The sequence below is a fragment of the Urocampus carinirostris genome, chromosome 14 (genome assembly GCF_059441175.1).
Source record: "Urocampus carinirostris isolate Australia breed hairy pipefish chromosome 14, RoL_Ucar_1.0, whole genome shotgun sequence".
NCBI classification, from domain to species: domain Eukaryota; kingdom Metazoa; phylum Chordata; class Actinopteri; order Syngnathiformes; family Syngnathidae; genus Urocampus; species Urocampus carinirostris.
The window spans coordinates 10,093,087-10,109,875 of NC_142362.1; the positions used below are offsets into that span (position 1 = coordinate 10,093,087).

Genomic DNA, 16,789 nt, shown 5'->3' on the forward strand with positions numbered 1-16,789 from the left:
ACTCCATTTGTGAATATGTTTTTGACCTTCAACCCATCAAAATGTACAGTGGCATCACACTTATCCAGACACTTAGTTTTTCATTTATTTATTCCTCCCCCTGCCCATTAGGACAGTACATATCCAAAAAGTGACTATAAAGAAAACTACTTGGACTGTTTATACACAAACATAAGATTTCTAGGGGAATATTTTGTATGGCCTAATTAGAGCTTCCTATTAGTCAAAAAGTGGTGACAATTTTATTTCAATAAATGCCATTTTTCCCCAAAAACATCACACAATGCATGTCAGTGTACATTATATGGAAGTGACTTTGAAGTGTGATAACTCATTTATTTTTGATTTCCAACAACTCAAAATGTTCAGTGGCATCAGACCTATCCATACTTATGTCGAGTTGTTAATTTATTTATCCTCTAAACTTGAAGACGGACATTGTTGAAGCAAACACCGGAAGACCAAGTTCTTCGAAATGAAGTTATATACTATTTTATACGCTGTTTTATTCCACTTATACTTGAAAATACTTATCCTTTGTGTCACTTCAGCCTTGAGTGGAACTTTTTAAATGCCTGTGCTTTGAAATGTTTTCTTTGTTTTCAGGCGATGACCGATCACCCATCTCCCAATGCTTTAAATTGCATCAACACGGTGCGGACCAATCAGCCAGAGGCTTGATCTTGGGGTGTGGACAGTCCATCCCATGTGGCAAAAAAGGGGCAACTCGGAAGCCCCCCACGTCTCCTGCAAACGATTGAAATTGGCACAGACAGAGACCTGATTTCTTTAACTATGTGATTCGGCTAAATAAATTATTATGTGGACTATATGCGGCACGTGGCTCAATAATTTCCCTGACTTTAGAACCTGCTCCAATTGTAAGGAATTAGACATGCCACGTGAAGTGTATTAGGAGTCAGATTGCAGTTTAGTAAATGTTAAAACCTTACAGTAGACACGTCTTTTGACTTGTACATTCCAGCGAAAATGAGAATTCCTAACTATGCATTGAGTTGCTGTGCGGGGATTGTGGACAAGCGCATAATCGTTCTCTCCCTTTCCTCGGTAAAAAATAAATGCATTGCTTCATGGGCAGAGTATTTCCTTTTAATCCTGCCGAGGTCAGTGTTGGTAGGTAATGGTCGCTAGGTTGAGAATGACACCCATATACATTTGCTAAAGAGGTCACAATTACAACAGCTGACCAATAGAAGAATGAAGAATTTACTTTTATTGTCATACATCTGACATGCACAATTAAACTGTAGCCGATGCAGCCACAGCCGAACAGGGCGCCGCCATTTTAGACCCAACTGCTGTGTTGGGAGTCATTAGGTGAGTCATTAGACCAAACCCCCCAATTCCAACCCCTTAATGCTGAGCGCCAAGCAGGGAGGCAATGAGTACCAATGTTGTAAGTCTTAGGTATGACTCGGCCGAGGCTTGAGCCAGCGACCTCCCAGTCTCGTAGCGGGCGCCCTACCCACAAGGCCACCTAGCTGGTTAGTAGTTAAGCGTCAAAAACATTTTTATTTGAATGGTTTACTTTTCCCACGGGAATCCTTCAGATGTCTCTGTCAGACCAATCAATCAGTTGTTTATCTTAGAAGCGGCGCAGGGTAAATACGCCCACAAGTGCTTTGGCCACGAGGCACATACACAATTTAAGTTCTTGACGATTTTGCATCAACAATGTCGAAAGCACGACTTTTGCATTGCTTTGCAGAAACAGATAATGGGGGACCGCCCACAGGGGAGGGCCGGGCACTCTTTAAAATATATTATGAGAAATGATGACCGTGGGTGGTCACTTTTTTTCTTTTTCTGAGGTACAATACAGTGGTAGCTCTACTTACGAATTTAATTTGTTCTGCGAGTAACTTTGTAACCTGAAAACTTCGCCAGTGAATGTAAATGCCCTAATCAAGTTCCAAACCCCGCAAGGTACAGTATTATATATCTTTTAATAAATCAAAAGCACATCAGAACATAAAACATTCATGCTAAAACTCGATTACCAAAAACCTAAACATAAAACAAGAGACACATAATGTAAAAAAAAACAAAGAATAAAGGAAACCATAAAAATATAAATTTACCTTTTTTACTTCTACTTTTTGAAAAACTGATCCAATGACATCTGGTTTTGCCGGCTTTTGACAATCCGTCCAAAGTACATGGGACAGACGTCGCGATGGCCCGACTCGTCAACACTTTTTCTGGGCTATTCATTTCCACAAATTCCAAGACTTTGTGGAATTTTGCTAATATGTCTTTATCTTTGGCAGATTAAATAACAGCTGCTCGTCTCCGAACTCTGCACTGAGACACGTAGAGCATTCTGGGACCATGCGTGCGCACTGGGTTGCCAGGCATATTTTAGGGGTTGCCAGTTTGTTTACGTTTGGGAAATTCTAAGAGCTGATGACAGCAGCATGTACTGTACTGTATTTTTAGACTTTTGTTGTAATTACTACTTTATCAATACACACTTACATTAGTAATCTGACTCCAATTTCTGACCTTACCTAAACGCCATTCATCCAACAATATGCGCGCTCGTTCTGCAATAGAAAGGCATCAGGAAGCCGGCATTTCGCACACGAGTGGATTTATTCCTAACACACACATCTAATACAAACAACTGGGTCTCGGGTCCCTCTCAACAGTCTTGTGCGGCTCTGTTCCCACCAGCAGGCGCACCCCCCATCCGAGTAGCCCAGCATTAATTTATACTATACAATATGCAAATAGCACAGCAACAAAACATTCTATCATAATTCTATTGGCTATGTGTATACCGTATTTATCCTTAGCTTGCTCTGATTGGTCTTTCCTCCCCAGCAGGATCACGTGTTGGCCCCTCCTGGTTGTGGTTGCAGGCCTCTGAGTCATCAACCTGTTCGGGTAGTCACCGTTTTGTTCTAGAACGGTTTGTTCTAATTCTTGCACCACACATCCTGTTCCATCCGTTACCCAGCTCATGCAGATAAGCAGCATCCTCTAACAAAACACTCGATGCTTATAATTTTGATTCCCTTTAATGCTTGTATTTTGATTTTCCTTTACTTCGTATCCTGAAACTCCTTTGTAGCTAGAGGCAGGATTTTGCAGTTTATGTACTTCCTAACCTGAAACCTTCGAATGTAGACATTTGTAAGTAGAGGTACCACTGTATCCCTTTGACTGGCTTCATTATGACTGATAACAAGATATCTTTCGAAATTACTTGAGTTGATCTAATGAAGCGTGACTGATTTCCAGTGACTAGTTAACGGGTCTTTCTTCCTGATAGCTTTGACGTCATTTTTGTCCGTTTTCGGCCTGATAATTATCATGCCTTTCATTTAGGATGCCTTATTACAGCCATTTATTGACCACTCTGAAGCAATCTCAGCACCCACACATGACTACCGCCACCACTCCGCATATTCTGCACCCCAACAGGGACATTTGTTACGTATGCGTCTGTAATGAGCTGTGTGTGCGTATGTGTGTGAGAATAGACAATGACATTGAGTCGAGGACAGAATGAAGGATGCGGTGCCAGGGATGAGGAAACGGGATGACAGCGGCGCGATAAAGACGAATACGAGCGAGAGGGAAGAGGTAGATGTGACAAAAGACTGATGGAAAAACAAGAGTAGCGGTCTCTGACTGACAGACGGGCCGACGGAGACGGAGAGAGCGACAGGGGGGAAAATCTGCTTTCTCTTTCAGATAAAAGGCCGCAAAGTACAAAGGCTTGGCCGAGTGCCGTACGATCGGCGGATAAAGAGCTCGACGGCGGATGGGAGACACCGCGCCACTGCGCCAAATCACCCCTTAACAATGGCTGACCCCACACAAAAGGGCAGCTGGACTCTTTGTATTTTATGATTAGCGCTACAATAAAGCGCCAAAAGACACAAACAAATATCGATTTCAAATTCACTCGACATTGAGGCGGTATTGTTCCAAACCTTTGGCCGCTGTGTTCAATTTGTTCGATCGATCGGATAGCGCGTATCCTGACATTTACAGGCTTTTCTTTTTGTTTTTTTACGGGTGGTGGTTCTCTATAATCGTATAAACAAGATTGTAGCTGACCAATTTTTTTAAACTTGTTTCCTGTATTTTGATCACAAACTTTGCACCTCCACTAGATAGTATAACATTTAATACACTGAACCTTCAACTGCAATAATATGAATGTCACATAGATATAAGATCATAATCCCAAGCCTGAAGTGAAATTCGAGCGACGTCAGGCTTAAAATGTCAATCATTAAGTTCGGGTTTCGGACCGGGTTTCCCCTTCTCTGACTTATCAAAAAATATCCACCCAGAATTGTTCCTTGTGGAGCATTTACGCAACGGATTCCGTTACCCCACAATGCGGTGTGAAAAGTGAACGGGATCTATCGCGCAGATCCTCTTCAAAGAAAATGAAACAAAGAACAATGACAGGTGACTTGATAAAAGAAAAGGTCTGCAAGAAAGAAACCATCCTCCTCCCTACTCCTAACAAAAAAAAATAACATTTGGGTTTGCTCAAATCAAGTAAATGTTTCGTTTCAGCTGGGCTTTAATACCCATGGGTTGGGCTGGGTTTTTAGGCCTTCAGAGTCACACTTTAGGACTTTGTTGAATAATTGATTTGGGAAAATACCCTGGTTGCTTAATATTTGAGTGAAAATAAACTACCAAAGACCATGGTATACATTGGATGGGTTTATTACAAACACAATATTATTCATACAATGGCAAAAAATGTTGTTTAATTTGGAGTTTTTTAGATTTTAAAGTACTGTCCCCTGCCCACTGCCCGAAGATGGCTGTGATGGCCTCCAGCACCCCCGCGACGTCACTGAGGATAAGCAGTGCAGATAATGGACTTCATATTCGAACATTATCACGGTTCTCAGTTCACAAATCCCTTCACCGCATTGGTTGTTGGGGCACAAATGAGGACGCAACTCTTTCTCCACTGACGGTCCTTGGCCTGTTCTTGGGTCGTGGGAGAGTTGGCACCAGTCCATTCCTAAATGTTGTCGGCCCAGTGCTGATGATCTTGTGATGTGACCATACCATTTTCAAGTTTGCGCAAAGTTCACAACTGTTCTTAGTAGGGTTCAATGTGCCCTCTGATAGTGGTGCCCATCGTTTCTTTTGTCACTCGGGCTAAGCAGCTGAGAGTCCACGATTCAAGCGTAGATGAATGAAAGAATGAAGGATGGAAGTAACCAGTTTTTGCATGAGTGAGATCTTCAATTTCACCGCTATGTTCTTGTCCCTCCAGATGGGTATAAGTCTGGCAGGTGCTGCTGTGGTTTGAGATATCCTGGCCATAATTTCTGGTTCAGACCCCTCTTATGCTATGACAGCTCCAAGATACTTTAATTTGATGACAGGGTTGTAGCTCTCTGTGGTTGATGGTGATGTTTGTGGTGATCCCTTGGGGATTTTTGGTCATTACTTTTGCTTTTTTTCTGTGCTGATTTCCATTACATACTGGGTGGATGCATTGTCCAGGCGATTGACTAGATCTCAGAGTTCCTTTTTGTCTCCTGCCAATCCAGCAATATCATTAGCAAAACAGAGGTTAGTGTTGTTGTGTCTTCCAATACTGACTGTCCCTTCATGTTGCTCCGGAGCTTCGGACATGTTGACTGAAGTTGGAGAGAGAATGCATCCTTGTCTCACACAGACTGTGGGTCAAAACCACGCTCCAACGGTACGATTGATTTGTACCGCACTGTTGGCACTGGCGTACAGTTGTTCAATGGTCTAAACTAATTTCTGGCCCATGCTGTATTTCTGCATGGTGGCCCATAAAGCGGCTTGCCATACTCTGTCAAATGCAGTGTTCATTTTACCTCTAAAAAGTGATGGATCCCGGGGACTCCCATGCTCAAAAATCTATGGGTCCCAACAGAGATCTATGGGTCCCCAAAATTTTGTGTTATCGAGGTTGAAATTGTAAATCGGCGACAAATATTTAAATAAATATATAAATCTATATATTCATTCAGTTTTAATCATCACACTTAATTGGTAATACAAAACAGTTATCACTTCAGATTTTTCAGTTCACAAAAATATTGTACATTATACAAAATAATATTGCTGAAATATAAGTCTATATATTCATGCAGTCTTAATCACTTCAGATTTTTCAGTTCATATATTCTTCGTGGTTTGCTGTCCCGCCTTCTCAAGGTCCAATTGCAGCAACGGAATTTCCATAGCTAATTTGTGGTTTTCATTCTCGTTGTGCCGATCCAATGTGCTTTTCTGAAAGTTCGTATTGCGAAATGATTTATGCAATCCATTTTTTTGTCACGCTGGGTGCATGCATCACAGAACATGTAGCCTCCATTATCATCCTCATAGCGTAACCAGGAATATAATTGAGTCAATTTTGGCAGAAAAGTCATTTTCTTGCTAGGAGTATTCTTTTGTTTCTTTCGTCGAATCGTTCGCTTCAAAACATGTGTTTTCCTTGCCTTCACGGTCTCCTGAAGAATTTCTCCGCCGTTTTTTCGTGTCGGAATTATAGCCGTTGTTACCACTTTCTGTATTATGTTTCGACTTATTACTGACACTGAAGAAATTACCATTTTTTTGTTGATTTGCACCTAATACCAACTACTTTTACGGAGGCATACTTCTCTTTCACCCGACAACCACCAAAACAATGACGTTGAGGCAACGAGATCTCGTTTGCCAAGATCAGCGCGAGACCAAAACAACAATGGCGATCTGCCTGACGAAAAGTTTGGAGTGCGGTAAATCTTTGTTAAAAAAAAGTAATCTGGTTTTTATGACAAATTGGTGTCAAAAAAGTTGCGTCCCAGGGACGCAAGTTGATTCGACACAATGTGTCCCCAGCAAAAATGATGCGTGTAGGATGCAGGGACGCGGGCAAACGAGAACACAGCAAATGACTTGTTGAAATCAACAAAAATGTGATCGATGTTTTCTGGTGTTGTTGATTAAAAATGTGTTCTGTGGTTCTCCTTTCCTCGTTGAAACTTCCCTGTTCTTAGGCTAGGATGTTTTCAGTCCGTTGTTTCAGTCTTATTAGTACGACCTTTAGCATAACTTTACTTGCATGGCTGATGAGACTAATAGTTCTTTAGTTGGAGCATATTTGAAAGTTTCCTCTCTTTGATAGCATAATTACTAGTGATTTTGTCTATGCAGATTGCCAGTGTCCTGTTTGCCATTTCATATGAGTTTTGTTAGGACGTTGTCGATTTTTGGAGACTTTCCTGTCTTCAGTGAGTTAATTGCTGCCTCTACCTCTTCTCTGAGGATGGGAAAGTTGTCACTTTGCCCTGGGCCGGAATTCCTTAATGACCTCAGGGTCTCAAGAACATCCATCCACTCATCCATTATCTGCACCGTTTATCCTCACTAGGGTCGTGGGGGTGCCGGAGCCCATCTGTCCTTGGGCAGTGGGCAGGGGAAACCCTGAACTGATTGCCAAGGCACACAGAGATAAACAACTCACTTGCTCATTCACACCTCGGAATAATTTGGACTAGACAATTAACCTGACATGTGGGAGAAAACCTACGCAAGCGAGGGGACAACATGGAAGGCTGCAAGATGGATTTGATCCCGTGACCTCAGAACTGTGCCGTGAGCGTGCTGACTACTCATCCACTGTGCTGCCCATTTCAAGAATTATACTAAATAATACAATAATGTCAATAATAGATTTGTTCATTTTAAGGACTTTTTACACCATTTTTTTTGTAGAAAACACTTTTAAATGAGATTTTTGTTACCATATGCTAGATAATGTAGTTCATGCATTTCCTTATGTTATTACAGAACAATTATAAAATATAGATACAAAAGTATCGTTAAAGGGACAGTTTGTATTATTTAAGACCTCCTTGAGGTAAAATAGAAACCTCATTCATTAAACAAATATTAATTTAAATATTAAGAAAAAAATAAATGAAACTAGCATGAATTTCGCACTTAAAGGTCAAGAAATATATATTTATTCGCCACAACATGAGCCTCACCTACTGAGAGCTGACATAATTTAGCGCAATCTTGCTGCTACGGGTACCCAAACCCCAGAGAAAAAAAAAACATTCGAAAAAATTGGTGCACTCTGGTCACATTGAGTCGCCATAGTTTCAAATCTTCTTTGTGCTTCTAGAACTCGCTTTCAGCAACATCTAGTGGTCAAATAATAAACCTTATCCCTTTTAGAATTGGCAGAATCCCAGCCAAAGGGGTAAAAACGTTTGATTTACACCTTAAGAAATGTACAAATTCACAAAAAAATAAGAAAATAAAAATATATAACCAAAGTGACATCATGAGGACTTACTGTCCCCGGTGGTTTTGTATTCATATCTGGTGGCGTAGGAGCTAAATCCAGATGGCGTTCGGGTACGGATGCTGAAGACATACCAGGTGCCCGGCTTCAAGCCTGTGATGATCACGCTAGGATCTTTGGTGCTTATTGAAGAGTAACTCAGCTGTTCATGTTCCTAAGAAAAAAAGGTAAAGCATGTTTAAAGGGACAGTGTCTAATATTTAGCGCCTCGTAGTGGTACAAAAACTAGGTAAAAATACATAAACTATCATCCTTATGTTGCTTTTCATGAACAAAATCATAGGTTGTGTCATAATTACTGATGTGAATCATCTGTGCCCGCTCCTTTGGCGCCAACTGCCTGGGACTCTGATTGGCTGCCTCTCCCTATTTAAACCCACTCCTATCTGTCCTCTTTTATTAGTCCGTCTGCGAAGCTCAGTCAACACTAGGCAAGCCTTTTTTCAACCCTGTCTCCCACCTGTTTTTTGCTCCCGTCTGTTCCCCGGCTTCGATCCGTTTTTGTCTCCGACAACATCTACTCTCTTTTCCTGGATTACGACTCGCTTACGACCCGGACCACATTTTGCTCTCCTTTCCCGGCTACTGACCCGCTTTTTTGTTCCTGACACCACCATCGCTCGCCACGGAAGATCAACTTCCGCGTTCAGAGCAACCTGCCTCCCGCGCCTAGCGAACACCGGATCATGGGCGCAACGCTTTCTACCTCTTCCAATAAAACTTGTGAGAAACGTAACGCAATTGGGTCCTGTTTCTGTTCCTGACAGATTGAGGAATTTATCATTCTTTTACATGGTGGAATCCCTACCTAGAAGTCACCGGCATGTTGGACTGGCATCTATCTGCTAGACTTTGATCTGCGGCAACGATTTTCATTCGCATTAGACAATAAAGGGCCTTCTAGTGGTCAAACATTACACACTGGGGGCTTTAAGACCATTGAAGTGAAAAATGATCTCCCCCTATTGACATATGGCGAGGGTCTCCAACCTGTTTAAATCTGAAAACCACTTTTTTGTTATTGTTATATAGTATAAAGCCGGTACCGGTTTGATATGCACTTTAAAAATGACATGCTATTACTAGGTTATTATCAGTGGCGTTCTTAGAGTTTGAAATAAGCTCAGTCAACAATTTAAAAGTGTTTCCATAGTGCAGTGGTTAGCACATTCGCCTAACACGTGAAAGGTCCCCGGTTCAAAATCGTGTGGAAACATTTGTTGGCCTGGAGAGCGATGGGCGCCCCAAGATGTCATTGCCCAAGACACACCACGAAAAATGGTGCACCCGTAGTGGTTAAGGGTACCAAACCATTGAAAATAATGCCAGTTATAATTCATAAAAAATATTAAGAGTAGTCTTAAAGGGCTACCTAGGGTCTATGGGCACCACGTTGGAGACCCCTTATGTCTTTAATTTTGTTTTTGGGGGAGTATTGCAAAAAACCTATTTTTAATTGTTAGTAAACATACTGAGCTCACTAAAATTCCCCAAAAATTGTTTGTATATATATATATATATATATATATATATATATATATATATATATATATATATATATATATATAGGGGGATCCCGGTTCTCGAGGGCTCCACGTCCTGCATTTTTTAGGGGGTTTCTCTTCTCCAACTTAGGTGATTCAAATGATCAGCTCATTGTCAAATTATGCAGGAGCTTCATAACAATACTGGTGATTGGAATCCCCTGTATTGCAGCAGAAAACTCCCAAAATATGCAGGACATGCCGCCCTCAAGGGCCCCTCCCCTTTTCTATAGGTAACTACAACAAGGATCGGTTTCCACCATCCGGTTGTTAATCCGTTAAAATGGTACGAAACAGCATCTAGTTACTGATTGCTGTGCCGGCTAGCTGCCAAATTTGTTGTATGTGTTGCCGGGCTGCTAAATTCAGCAGTGCCAGATATCAAATCAAAAAATGTAGATTACATCTACTAGTAGTCGTAAGTCAGGCAGATCGCAAGTCGGATGTAACCTGTATAGAAATGAAAGGCAGTACGTTTATTTCTGTACCTTCTCATAGTATTTGACTTCGTAGTCGAGTATCGGCACCGTTGAGGCTTTAGGCTGACGCCAGGAGAGTGCGATGCTGTTGAGTGAGGCCCAGTCTTTCTTCAGAGACCCAACCAGTGAGGGACCTGGTTTCACAAAGAAATTCACATTGAAATTTAGTTTCTGATAATTCACTCACAAAATCTCTTCAAATCAAAAAACAAGGTTTTAGTACTAAGTCCCTCCAACTCTCAGCTGGTTTTGTGTTGTTCATTTGCAATTGCTGAGTGTTAAGCACAATGCACACATACCTTGCTACTAATACAATTTTGAATGATTTCTTGCTAAAATATTTCAATACAGACCTATTCAGAAATTATCATGATTTTACAAGAGAAAAATCACCTGCTGAAGTTTCCCTGCTTGTAAACATGCTGTGCCGTTATGAGACAACCTGAAGATGTCAATACTATGGACATGTAAATTGCTTAGTCCTATGGAAGTAGTGAGACGCGTATCACAGTATGGCTTGTACTTTAACTCTATTGGTTTTCTTAATAGATTCTGTAAGTACGGAAGTTCTTTATCTCATAATTCAGAGTCTGTGTAAAATGTCCTTGCAGGTATAATTTAGCCTAGTAGTTAGAACAGAACTGTACACAATCTATCTGCAGTTGATGTCTGTTTGTTTTTTTAATTTACTTAGAACACTTTCTGTTGTGTATTGTGTTGTGTATTTTGTCATTCATTTTGGAGAGTATTCAGTCATTTAATTTGTCGTGTATTTTGTAGGTAATCGGTTGTTATTTTTTGGTCATTTGTAGTGTATTTTGTCACAACAAAAATTTAAAAATGAGGAGGCAGGCCAGTTTCTTGAGCTTTTCACCTATTGGTTGATTAGTGATGATTCGGCTATAGGTGAAAAGCTCAGATAATTCGACCCGCCCCTTTATTTTAATATAATTTTGCAAAATAGAGGATGAAATACAGGACAATTATAAATGACAAAATACTAGAAAAAACAGGACCAAATATTCAACAAAATAAATGACGAAATGCATGAATAAATGAATAAATTCTATTTACTGTCATCAACTGGAACAGGAGGAGAACCCAAATGCGTGCCGTTTCTCACACAAGCTTTTATTTTACGGGAAATGGGGCAGTCATGCACATTAACCCAAACGCCAGTGATTTGGAGAACATTGGACAGAAGACTTAAGGCAGCAGTCTGGCGAGGAATGACAGGAAGCCAGAGGCTGACAAGATCAATACCAATTGCACGCGCAAATATCGGACAGATGGGGTCGATACCGGACACGATAAGACGGACTAGAAGACTGATATCAAAAAACTGGAGATCGTAATTAAATAGGACAAAGTTGACGGGAACAATACCGGACAGGAAAGGCAAGCAGGAAACCGGACACAGTCAAAAACCCACGTCTTTCGGGTGCAGAGGTTCGTTGACGGACTGACAAAGGGTGAGTGAGAGCACTGAGCTTAGATAGAAGGGAAGCCAATCTGTCAACGAGCCGTGATATTCACATGGCATTTAGATATTTATCTATTTATACATTTATTTCTACATATAGCAGTATTGGTTCTCCATACAATTTAAGTAATCCCACAAATAATCATCCGGCGGGCTAACACAACACTAATAAAGATAAACAACTGACAAAAATACCTTTCTGACCTTGGTGTGTGGACATGATACACAAACAGTTGATTGCCAAGGTTCAATCAGCATCACATGCATTCACACACTAATAAGCTCCAGTCCTTCTGATCTACCGGGACCATTCTACTGTATTCACACCGTTCCTTTCCATTCCTGTTAGATCATTTACGTATAATTGAAAACAAGCAGAGGAAGATGCATGTTATTTTCCTGGACTAAATTGCATTTGCTTTGTTCATTGATTTTATTTATTTATTTTCACAGAGTAAATTATCATACCGGGTTTTCCCAAGAGAGGTCAGCAGATGTAGCCGTCCTGAGAGTCATTATTATATATTACACGCGGCGTTACAGCGCCGACTCATTACGAGGACGTAAAAGGTAGACCCGCTTCTCTCGAGGGGATTCTGAGTGAAAGATGACATGCTGCATGGGAGGATTCTTTTATTTTTAGAGGAAATTCTCCCCATTCTGGAGTGATCTCGGTTATAATGGCAAGGAAGCTCTGGGCTGAAGGGGGAAAGTGAGGGATCATTACTGAATGTTTGAGGTTTTGATCAAGAGCTCCGAACCTGGGCTAAGATGGGATTCGAACCGCGGGGCTTTGAGCTTGTTAAACAGGCGCCCAGAGATCTACCGCTGGTGATGTGAGCTCAAAGTGATCACCTTTGATTCTTCCATCCATCTATTTTCTCTCCCCCTATTATTTGATCCTCTCCAACCTGAGGGTTTTTTTTGAATTCATTTGGTAACATCTTCATTTCACAAGTAACCAGGAACATACTTAAAACGAGGAGGAAAGGATTGTCAGGAACACAAAATGCTTGATACAGAGTAATGGCTGCATTGGGTTAAAATATTTGCTGGGCAAGGAGGAAAAAAGTGATTGATTTGATACCTTAGCAATGCATAATGAAGAAAAACATCCTCTACTATGTATTAATAAATAAATACATGAGCAGAATGATAAGAAAAATCATCTAATGTCTATTCGGATTTGCTTGTATTCTGGTTGCTTGTATTGAAGAATGGGGCTCCGTTTTTACTATAGGGACTCTGCAAAGAAGATTGCTTACAATAATTGTGCACTGTTGTTTGTTATTTTGGAAATTATGATGCAATATTTCAGTGTCTGAAATAACTTCTGACTGGACGCCCGGGGCGTGTGTCTTTTACATCTGGCGTACAACTTACAAAACGTCTCTGCCCGTGCGGGCAGAGAAAAATACTTTTTCAAGAATTTTACAAAGAGTTTTACAAATAAAACGTTTTTTTTCCCGAATTCGAAATCTTCGTTCGTTTTGGATATTTCTGATTTTCAGTTCGTTTGGAAATTTGGTTTGTTTGGCAATTTGCATACTCGGCAGCCAATCAAAAGCCTGCATCGAATAACTTCGTTCTTCCGGACTTTCCCGAGCGTTATAAGGTCGTGCGTTTGCCTATCATTTTCCAAAGCATACACACAGAGAACACAAGAAAATTGATACGTGGTTAGGAATTGTTAAAATTCCTCACTTTAATAGCATTCTTACTCGTGTTATTGCAGTAAGACGTTTTCCATCGTGTGACGTCATTACGCACGCACCATATTTCGTTTTCCTAATTCTCGATTGCCATGTTGTATTGAATGGAGCCGTGTTTTTGTTTGCTTGCTGTTAAAGAATAAATATGCTTAAAGGCTGAACCAAAATGTCCTGCTTATCTTCTCACGCATGAGGAAACTTCATACTCTGACATATCCTTACCAGGAATCAAGCCAAAACCTCAGCCCCAGAAGAAAGATTCAAAAGAAGCTAACAAAATTGATAACGCTACAAAACGTAAACGTACATTAAAATCATCTTGGAAAGAAGAGTTCACGTGGCTTGTAGCAGACGACGCAACGCAAACATTGCATGAATAAAGATGAGTAAATACAGGTAGATACTGATGGAAAAAGGCAATGGTATCAATCCTTAATAATTTGCAACAATGTTTTTTTTTTGCGATGAGTCGTCTTGTTGTGTTTCAAGTTGTGAAAAATGGGGCAGGCAACTTTATGGCTGGGCAGGCAACTTTTAGGAGTTGTCGGCCCTGCTGTCAGGTAACTTTTTGTCATGAGTTTCAGACACTGACTATGTACATCATTGTCACTATTGGCCAACCATGTTGCTGTTCTTTGATAATCTCTTTAGGGCTGATCTGTTTTCGTAACCTGGGATATTTATTAAAAGAAAGGGCTCAATTGAAATGTTTGTATTTAAAGGGGTCCTGTACAGTCCTCTTCTTTTTCCTTTGCAAGCTCAAAATCCAGTCATGCCTTTAAGCAAAGTAATGTGGTAAGTCAAGTCATGTTTATTTGTGACACCCTTAATCACTCGGGGTCTCAAAGGACTGCACAGACCACAGACTATTGCAAACTACAGATTATTATTACATCATCCCCCTGATTTAAAACCTACATGAGGGCAAGGAAAAACTCAAAACCCCAGTCAAGTCAAATCATGTTTATTTCTGACACCCTTAATCACTTGAGGTCTCAAAAGGCCTGCACAGACTACAGACTATTATTACACCATCCCCTGATTTAAAACCTACCTGAGGGCAAGGAAAAACTCAAAAACTTCAGCATGAGGAAAATGAAGATTCTCTCCCTCTTCCCCACCCCTCTCTCTCTCAATATTAACCACTTCTTCAAGCTCTAAATTTGATAATATGCATTGAAAAACAGAACACCAACACATTTTCTTTTGCATAAGATATGAAACATAATTGGATGAAAAAAAAAATACATGATGAAAATATTCATAATTACAAAAGGAACAGAGTGGCACTAAAACAACAACTTTTGTATTTGTTCCTAAGAAAGAAGGTAATTTATTTCTTTAACTTTTTCTTCAACTGGCGGGAATAAAAAGCCTGACTATGGGCCATAGTTTGCCTACTCTAGGCTAATGTAACATCTCTGAGTTGATACCAACTATTAAAAAAATGTACCGTACAAATATACCCAATACATTATGAAAAATATATATTTGGAGAGGGAGGGTCCACAAAGGGACGTGGGGACAAGAGTGGCAGAAAAACAATAACATTCTTTTTCTTGTCTTATCATCTTTACCTTTTTTTCAGCGGGTCGGATTAAAGACTGAGCAGAGCTTATTTGACCATAGTCTGGAGTTTCCTAGAGTCAAGACACTGAGAAGATACTGACTTTAGATGAAAAGTCCTGTACAAATAATACCCAACACTTTTCCACCATTTGCATATTTCTAGATGTTATCACTTCATAGAACATCTCTCATATTGCGTTCATTCCTCTGTGGGGAAATAAAATTCATCATTTCTGGTGTCAATATGTCTGCCCAAGAACAGGGTTTAAGGCGGCACGGTGTTGGGTATATTGGACCTGACAGAAAGCAATAAACAAACTAAAAGCAATATTCCTCCTGACTCTCAAAGATTGCAATTAGCTTGCACTCAGATATAATTCTCAGCCAAATCTACTCTTAGCAAACTAACAAAGTCTCTATTGATTGTTTTGATGCCACTAAATGGCCTCCATCTGAAACTAAAGGTCTCTTAATTGGTGCCAATAAATTGGTCATTGGAGTGTTGGCCAATTTCACCCAAGAATGAACTCTCCATTTAGACATCTTGATTGTATCAAAATCGCACATAGGGCTTCTTATGATGAGATTAAAAAGTGAATTATTTTGTGTCCCGTTACTCTTAGTAAAAATCAAATCCCACTCCCAGCACAAAATAACTTTTGGAAGATCGATTTTGGCCTAAATCTGGTCTGGTCCATTTGAAACATAATTTAGTCCAAAAAAAGAGTTTTAAAGTTTGGTTCGTTTAAGCTCTTAATATTGAAATATGACACTGCTGATTTTTAGTCATGAATATATAATTTCTTCAGTTATAACCGCTTCGCTACCTACGTGTAATGATTTGACTTCAGTTATTTTATTCCGTAGGGATTTTTCTAGCTTTAATTTTGCAAACTGTTAGGATTGAAACAAATTATTCTTTACTACAATCAGTAAATTTGCTTGTGGGAATTGCTTGTGCTCCACCATAAATATTTTTTCTCTGAAGGATGCTCGAATTTCCTACACTGATAAAAATTAAATTACGTTATTACTTTGAGTTCTTTATATTCTGATATGAATAACTAATCCCAAGAAAATGGATTCAAGTGAACCAGGCAAATTGAGATAGGACACACAATTTATTAACACAGAGAATCAATGATGGGGAAAAAAAAGGTGAGGGGAAGGCGCCGGGGATTATGAGAGTTTTCGACCGCTGAAAGTCTGGAGGTTACTAGCACAAAAAGAAATTTTCCCGCTATAATGCTAGCCGATTCGGGGCGATTCATTTTTACACAACCAGCAAACATGGTGTTGAATCTGAAACCGTCTTCTTACTTTTTGTTGTGGAGAGATTTGGTCTTGTACCCCGGATGGTGGCAACGTATGGCCCACAAGCTGAACTCAAGGCCGCAGTGCAGGCCTGCACGGCTGCACCACGCGGCCAAGCTCTCGCCTAGCCAAATCTTTTTATATGGTCCAGTGACGCTTGATCAGATCATGCTTCTATGGGCATGGTCTACGATATCTGATACTCTCAGCATCGGGTGATGGTGTTTGAAATTGCTAAACTTGTTAGAAAGCCATAAAAGTGATAAATTTGCATAATGTTCTGTACTTGAGAATGCCCTTTTAATCGACATCATTGCGTTCGGTTTATTTTATCGATA

The 16,789-nt window shown here is 40.2% G+C and overlaps 1 protein-coding gene across 5 annotated transcripts in view; it reads right to left on the minus strand.

Moving 5' to 3' along the window:
- The window catches only part of epha6 (eph receptor A6), a 234,191-nt gene that overhangs the window by 35,583 nt on the left and 181,819 nt on the right, over positions 1-16,789 (minus strand). For all 5 annotated transcript variants that reach the window (XM_088353348.1, XM_088353347.1, XM_088353346.1 and 2 more), the window contains exons 6-7: positions 10,383-10,507; positions 8,342-8,504 (exon numbers count right to left, since the gene is read on the minus strand). In XM_088353348.1, the coding sequence (XP_088209474.1) occupies positions 8,342-8,504; positions 10,383-10,507 (288 nt within the window). The remainder of the gene's footprint in view (positions 1-8,341; positions 8,505-10,382; positions 10,508-16,789) is intronic.